This window comes from Limulus polyphemus, unplaced genomic scaffold (genome assembly GCF_000517525.1).
Source record: "Limulus polyphemus unplaced genomic scaffold, Limulus_polyphemus-2.1.2 Scaffold2340, whole genome shotgun sequence".
Lineage (NCBI taxonomy): Eukaryota > Metazoa > Arthropoda > Merostomata > Xiphosura > Limulidae > Limulus > Limulus polyphemus.
The window spans coordinates 90,597-99,297 of NW_013667950.1; the positions used below are offsets into that span (position 1 = coordinate 90,597).

Consider the following 8,701-nt stretch of genomic DNA (forward strand, 5'->3'; position numbering starts at 1 on the left):
AATAAGGATGCTTTATCTATGTAATTATTTACTTTTGTACTGGTTATAAAGGAAAGCATTTAATAACACATAACTGTGTGTAATTATTTACTTTTATACTGGTTATAAAGGAAAGCATTTAATAACACATAAATGTATGTATTTATAAATCCGAATCACCTTCATCCAAAGCTGTAGCTGACCTTCCACCTCCGGTCATTGTTCTTGGTCCAGTCAACCAAACTCTTCCTCATCGCACGTTGGCGATGTTGCCCTGCGAAGCCTCGGGAACTCCCACTCCACACGTGACATGGTCCGTGAACTCCTCACCGTTGCCGAAGAATGACCCACGTTACGTTGTTCTGGACACAGGAACCTTACAGATAGACAGTATGTGTAGACTTATTATAAAGATTATTATCGTTATCATATCTACTTGTATTTTTTCATATCTTTTAGCAGTTAAATAAATATTGTTAAAAGTGGATTAACCATAGTTTTAAAGATAGGAAACTTGCCACGAGATTATCATGTTCTGATTTGTTGAACGTAATGGATTATCTTTATTATTATTTAAAACTAATCTTTCCTTAAGCACCCATATTATTAACCCGAATAATCCTGTCGTTATATTTCGCCGCTCTCCAATTACATTGTATTCGAAATTTACCAAACTGGAAACACTAGGTGTCGCTAGGAATTGTAAGTGGAATTCGCCTAAAAATAAAAGGAGTCATCGCCGTCTTTGGTAAATTTTTACAATAGGTTAAATGAAGCAAGTAACGAATTAGATAAATGTTTACATTAAACAGACGTGTTTAACGGTTATTTTTTTTCGATACTTTTTTATCGCTTTAACAATATGTTACTAAATTTTGTAAATAAACATCACCAGGAAGGAAGATAGGTCTGCCTAAACTCAACTGTGCCTACAGTTCTAATCTGACAGAGAAGATAAATTTGATAACAAGTTCAAGACGCAGCAATCGGAAAGCGGCGGAAGATAAGAACTGGATTATTCCGGTTACAATATCATAGAGTATTATTACCTCGTAATACGTTTGCTAGTATGTAAAAATTTACCCAGCGTTTAGTTATATAAACAAACTTATTAAGTGAAAATTAACATCTTCAACTTTTTATTCACAGCGTATCACGGCAATACAACCATAAAAATACTGTCTACGTTGAATGTTTATTACGTACTAAAATGTTGGTGTATGTACATTTTATTATTAGAAATTATCAACTAGATTCTGGACGACTGGCGTTAGGCTTAAAAATTGACATCGTCTGTTGTAGCTGTTTCTTACAACAAAGGGAAAAAACTGGCTTTACTTACATGTTTTAACAATAACACTGTCGGTTACACTGTGAAAAGTACAAAGGGACTCGCATGAAAAGCAACTTAGAGTCTGAAAATTATTGCCACATTGTATAAAGTCATGCACAGACACGATTTAGAAGATGTGTGATAAAGATCATTCAGAATGGACAGTCTGACAAGCTCTTTCTTGTAATACGACAGCGAAATTAAATTAACATAGGAGCAATACATACAAGCACTTAGTTTCAAAATTAATCAACGTATTAAGTCATAACAGTTTAAATGTTTAGGAAATAGGAATAATACCTACCAGTCAGATTAAACTATTTCCCATTAATAATTATGACTTGTTTATTAACATAAATATTATTTATTATCGTAAGCTACATAAACAAATTGAACTGTTATCTAACACTTACTAGCTGAAACTACATAAACAAAATTATAACTTACTAACAGAAACTATTTAAAAAGATTGAACTGGTTATTAGCATAATCCTGACTTACTGGCAGGACACGCACACAAGCAGCACAACAGGGATATTTAGTTTCAAAACGTTTACAGACATATCACACTATTTCACACCAGTTGATATAGAAACAGCACTAGGATATTTTAAATAGTTCTTTCCCAATAGTTTCTCATTTTACTGTCCCTGCAGGTTTACAACGTTCAGATTCTGGACTGTATACGTGTACTGCCTCCAGCGAGATTGGGGCAACATCCTGGAGTGCATCTCTTTCAGTAGAATGTAAGTGATCATATTGGAGCTTAGTAATAAGTAGTATAGAGGTCTTCACTATCTTTTATACACAGATACTCTTGTATTAATACTCCACCTTTTATTTCAGAGTGGTAGTTGCACTTGGTCTTACTGTAGTTGGAATTGAATATGCTTGTTTTTCTAAAGTTTAATTTCTATATATGTTTTAGTGTATTTGATAGTTTCACTAAATTATATGGTAGAGAAAAGTACACATATAGAATTAAATATATCACTGCTGAATTATAGAACAAAAACTTAAAATAACTGGAAAGAATTAATTCATCAGTTGGATATCCTTGCTGTTAGCGGTACTTTCGGTCGTAATCCCAATAATATCTCAAGAGATTTGGCCAGCGTAGGAGGTTTAAATCCATACGTTACCCATGTAAAATAATCATAATAATAAGTAATACGTAATGCAAAAATAAAATTTATACATACATTAAATATATTAATCAATATTGTAAATGGACACAAGCATTCAAGAGACAACAGAACTTAAGAAACACAAGAAATGCTAGTTGCAGTGTCATCGATTCCCTGTTCATCATGTCTTTTCTTTTTTAAATTTCACAAGTAAATGGAAAACAATTTCGTAGTAAGACACAAATCAATGAAGTTTTTACTAGTAATTGTCAAAATAAAAACTGGTAAAGTTTTACTTAAAATCTGCAAAAAATAACACGGAAACTCGGCATTTACAACCGAAGCTCCTTTTTTATTATTTTTTCCTAAGTTGCATCCACGTTTGTGTTTTATTTTATTCTCGTCAACTGGTTATTGTAAACCAGGGCACTACAGTTTTTTTATAATGAGAAAATTGAATGAAGATGTAAGTTTATGATGTACTCACTAAGCACGCAAGGTATGACATAATTAATCTTATCCACGAACCACGTAGCTCCAAGGAATCCAAACGCCATCTTTCATCGGATGCCTGATCCATCATCTTTTCCTGGACCACCAAGCAAGCCAACTGCTGTTAACATAACAGAAACAGCCGTAACGTTAACGTGGCGCCGGAATCCGGATGTTGGGCAGTCTCTTCTAATTGGTTACAATGGTAAGAGGAAAGAACGTGTACTAGTAATCGTATTTTTTGTAACACAATCCTTAAACCGTGTGTGTGATCTCTCTATCCTACTTAATAGCACGGTGTATTTATAACACAATTATTTAATACTTGAGACACTTGAATACAAAGTTATATGGCAACACCATATATATATAAAAAAGCGTTACACGAGCTTAAACGCAACTTAAGAAAAGTTAGTCGTGCAGTGAAGTTTTCTGAACGCTATCTGCCGTTATTCAATTCTTTGAACCTTTAGCCACTGTTAAAATATAAAGATGTATTTAATATTGCACAGTGTGATACTGCAATGTCTACAGTATGTACATCCATACAGACTCACTTGTACAAATATAAATAGGGAACATGTGCAAAGTAGACACAAACTGAGAATATACAAATCTATAATCATAACTTTGTTTTAAACAGTGGGCTCTTTTGGTTTGTCGATGGACAGAGCACAGATAATCCATTTGTTTTGAACTTCGTGCAAAGCTACACGAGGGCTATCTGCGCTAGCCGTCCCTAATTTAGCAGTGAAAGACTAGAGGAAAGGCAGCTAGTCTTCACCACCCACCGCCAACTATTGAGCTACTCTTCTACCAACGAATAGTGGAATTGACCGTCACATTATAACGCCCCCACGGCTGAAAGGGCGAACACGTTTGGTGTGACGGGGATTCGAACCTGCGACCCACAGATTACGAGTCAAGCGCCCTAACCACCTGGCCATGCCGGGCGCAAAGTAAGGAAGGAGTACAGTATCTAATCTCGTATTTTATACAATTTTTGCTTCCTTAACGGGTACTCTTAGCTAGTTACTATAAACTCAAACGTATAAATGATGACTGCTGTGAAGCAGTGAGATAAACGATCTTCTGAGGTCACCAAACCCAGATTTTAAGATAATGCAAAAAATGTTTTTCTAACAGAACAAAACTTTACTTCACTCAATTGGCTGAATTCGTGAGAATAAAAATGTATTGAGACTTCGTCAGATTCATATTGACCTTCCTCGAAGTTTAACCGACTGAGTTAAGAAAAAAAAAAAACACGGAATGTTTAAACACAACCCGAACAAAACTGGATTCGCTTTAAACGGGTAAAAAGTAGGCGGGTCCTATATTCACCGTTGGTTGCAATAAGAATTGGAATTTTTATATTTGTGGGACATATGCGCACGTGAGCTAAACGGATTGGTCAGGGACCCCTTAAGAGTCAAGTGTAGCCACTTACTGACCAGAGAGAAAGCAGCAAGCTACCAGCACCCACGCCACAAATACTTTGTCCTATTATTTGAACCGAATAAAGATATTTATCGTCACTTTTATAATGCTGAACATATTCAGCGCTGCGTCTCGAACCTCAGACCAATCGATTCGAAGCCACATTGAGTATAAACATTTTATTTAACCAGATTGTTTAAAAACTTTTAAAACATCTTTTTGCAATCAATATTTTTTTATGAATTCAGCTTGTAGCTTTGTATGTATGTTTAACTCCTCACACAGTACTGGAGCTCCACCATTAACCATAATTTCTTCTAAAGCAACTCAAGGGAAGTCCGCACTCGAAAATAAGTTACATTAGGACACCATCTGTAGTACCTAAGCACGTTTGCTAAGTTTAATCCCAGTAACTTATGAGTGGGGTATAAACAAAGCTTCAAACATGGTGCCCCGTGCCCCCGCAGTAAGCCAGGAACACAAAATTCGATACATATTCTGGTTCAGCGACCATGAAAATCTACCCCTAGACCCCCCATCATACCTGAGTGGCCTTCCGGGCGTATTTTAGCCCCCTTAGTAAGAGGGCTACGCCATTTTTATATAAGGATAACCCAAGTCACCCCTGATTCCGAGTGCCAAGTTGGGTTCTGTTAGCTCTGAGAGGGGGTCGTAGACAAACAAACACAAACAACGTGAATTCATATAAGGGATAAATCAACCAAGGAAAAGCACAGATAATACAGAACAACATATTATGATACTGTGAATAGTTAAGTAGCTAGCTTACCTAAAAGTGATAAGAATTTGTTTACTTAAAATTACTCGTTTTTAAAGCAAAATAACTTGAAATTATAGCAATTGTTCTCGACATTTGTTTCCAATCCTTTTTGTTATGCACATGAATTTTCTTTGAATTGCTTCAGGTTCATGTATCAACATTTTTTGTAAATGTACAATATCAATCAGTATATTTGTATCTTTTTTTATTTTTTTAAGTGGAATATTATAGTAGTGACCTACAGACTGGATGGTTGTTGGCTGCCCACAGAATACATGGGGAGTCCTTCGCAGTCCAAAATCTTCGCCCGGATACAAGATACATATTTTTGGTCCGAGCAGAAAACTCCCACGGACTTGGTCCGCCAAGTCCATTTTCTGATGTAATCAGAACAATAGGTAAGCTTCTTGGTGTTAGTCGACTTTAAATGGACAAATCCACAAAACATCAATAACAACCGCTTTCTGAGCGAAACAATATAAACTTTACTTTTACTGTTGTTTCTGCTAACAAAGGAACCTGATGACACTGTTAAAAAATAGTTAGCGATGATCATTTTGACGTCACTATTTGGACCATATAACAAATTTTGTGACATCCGATTTTGATGCCCCCATCTTCTTACTTTAGGACTTCATCTTCATATGCTACCAGATTTTGACCAAGAAGAAGCACGCCTGCGCTTAAGTATGTGTATTATTGGATTAAAAGATGTTCGAGCCATTAATTCAACAACAGTTAAGCTTGCATGGGAGGTGAGTAATGCGTTTAGGGTTTTATATATTTATTTTGTTTGGATCAAAAACAAACTTATTTAACCAAACCCGTTTAAATTGTCTGGTAACGTTCGTGTTTGTTTTTTGTGATAGCTCAAAGCTACAGAATGGGCTATCTGCGCTCTGTCCACCGCGGGAAATCGAACCCCACATTTTTTATTTAATCAGTAGTGTTTCGAAATGGTTTATTTTTTTTTTTTTTACAATTTAACAGCAGCGTACCGTTTAAGCTTGCCCACGAGTGGCACAGCGGTACGTCTGCGGACTTATATCGCTAGAAACCGGGTTTCGATACCCGTGGTTGGCAGAGCACAGATAGCCCTTTGCTGTAGTTTTGTGCTTAACTACAAGCAAACAAACCGTTTAAGCTTGGAATGGTTTTCAATCAAGTAGACTCTTACAAGGGAATTTTCTGACATTATAAGTGGTACACTAATGTCTTGTTAAATCTAGTTGTTTCCCACTCTCACTTCTCCTATAACACCTACCTCTACAAAATCATTCCCTTCTAGAAGATTCTTACTGTTTAGAGACCTAAGTCCACTTAGAACAGCGTATATATATATATTGTTTGTTTTTCAAATATTACAGCCTCATCTCGACTTAAAGAAAAGCTCAGTATGAAGAATTAATTCATATATTATTTAATCGCATCTAACCCCCCCCCCCCATTCCTCACACGTACACTAACAGTTTAAACAGGTTACAAAGTCTAAAAATAGAGGCTCCTGGTTGGTCAGTGGTAGTCCATTGTGTAGCTTTGCGCTTAACAACAAACAACCAAAACGAACTTCGTCAGAAATAAAATGCTGTTAATGAAGATCACTCCCCACCCTCTCCTCCATAACCACAAAATCACTCTCCTTACTACAGATGGTTTGTTTTAAATTCCGCGCAAGCTCCACGAGGGATACACGCGTTAGCCGTCCCTAATTTATCAGTGATAGACACCACTCACCGCCAACTCTGGAGCTACTCTTTTACCAACGAATAGTGGGATTGACCGTCACATTTATAACTCCCACACAACTGAAAGAGCGAACATATTCGGTGATGGGGATTCGAACCTGCGACCCTCATATTGCCAATCGAGCGCCGTAATCACCAGGCCCAACACTTCAAAAAGATAATAAGCCTGTTAACTAATTGTATACATCGAGTTTAGCTGCTGACCAAACAGGTCGTTAACAAAATAATCATGAGTACATTCGGTTTGCCAAACTTTCCGCTAAAAACAGCGTTGTATTCTCGTTCTCAGATGCAGGGTGATCAAAACTACGTCGAGGGATTTTACATCAGATTTAGAGATGTTAATGGCGGATCTCGCAAGTACAATATGATGACGGTGTTGACTGGGTTGGCCTCTTCTTATGTCCTCACGGGCTTGCGGAAGTTCACCAAGTACGAGTTTTTTCTTGTACCATTCTACAAGAGTGTGGAAGGGCCACCCAGCAACTCTCGCTCAGTACAAACTTTAGAAGATGGTGAGTTTTGCTAAATGCTTATCGAATTATGAAATTACTAGTATAAAGATTATTATTTTTAAAATACAGTTATATGAGCTAAGCCTAATAGGAAGGGAGTATCGGACTAACATTAGGTGTTAAACGTATTTCATCTTATTATTAAAACAGGTATTTAAACAATAAATGTCTTTCATGATAATAAATTAAATATAAAGTATTTCTAAGTTGTGTTAAGTGTAAAAAACTAATTAATTAATGGCATTCTCGTAAAAATTGGTATTGCGATAAATTAGCGAACATATTACTATTGTTATTAGTATTAGTGCAGTCTCTGCTATAAAGTAATGAATACAACTTACAGATGTATTACACATCTAATAACAAATTGATTTTAAAAATCGTTACCAGAGACTAACTTACAAGCTATCCACGAACTCTTTTGCATTCTGTAGATAGGTCTTGATGGTTATTTTTCAGTCCCATCAGCGCCACCAGACAACCTTCACGTTCAGCTGGTTAATATGACAACTGCTGCCATCTACTGGTCACCTCCTCCGCCTCAGCACAGAAACGGAATATTGAAAGGATATAACGTAATATATTTAATATTTTAACTTCAACATAAACGTACAATTCTACCTGAAACCGAAAAAGTCAGTAAAATTTATTTTTTTACTTTATGAAAGAAGAAACCTGTGCTTGGTTTGGCTTCAGAAGAAAAGAAAATACTCTTCATTGTTTCGTGTCAAAGAGCATTAAAAATAAGTAAATTTAATAAATCTTAGCTGTTTCATATTTTTCTCGTATTAAACAACTTTAGCTTTCTAGAATTACAATGAAAAAACCTGAAAATGTATATAAATCACAAATAGCTAAATGAATAACGTAATTCAATTTGTTTTAATCACTTATCTTAGTCGGATAATGGATTTGTCTTAAACCAAACTTGCAAATATTAACTGTAAATAACGTAAATAAAGGCTGTGCAACAGGCTTAAAGCAATCTAAAGAAACTGGAGTGCTTTTGGGAGGTATGTTATTTGCTAGGAGGCAGGTACACTATCCCTGCAAAGAAAACTTCTCTGTCTCTATGGAATAATATTATACTATCTGTATAGAAGGAAAGTACGGTATCCTGAAGAAGGAAGGTAAATCATCTCTGTGGAAGAATATTAGAGTATCTGTATAGAAGGAAAGTACGGTATCCTGAAGAAGGAAGGTAAATCATCTCTGTGCAATAATATTATACTATCTGTATAGAAGGAAAGTACGGTATCCTGAAGAAGGAAGGTAAATCATCTCTGTGT

General features: G+C 35.9%; 1 protein-coding gene across 1 annotated transcript in view; it reads left to right on the forward strand.

The window, feature by feature from the left end:
- LOC106466674 (roundabout homolog 2-like) overlaps positions 1-8,701 on the forward strand; it is a gene marked incomplete at its 5' end in the record, with an annotated part of 106,550 nt that overhangs the window by 89,518 nt on the left and 8,331 nt on the right. Inside the window, 7 exons of the mRNA XM_022394736.1 lie at positions 150-369; positions 1,969-2,058; positions 2,975-3,136; positions 5,371-5,550; positions 5,783-5,907; positions 7,187-7,412; positions 7,872-7,987. Coding sequence (XP_022250444.1) covers positions 150-369; positions 1,969-2,058; positions 2,975-3,136; positions 5,371-5,550; positions 5,783-5,907; positions 7,187-7,412; positions 7,872-7,987 — 1,119 coding nt within the window. The remainder of the gene's footprint in view (positions 1-149; positions 370-1,968; positions 2,059-2,974; positions 3,137-5,370; positions 5,551-5,782; positions 5,908-7,186; positions 7,413-7,871; positions 7,988-8,701) is intronic.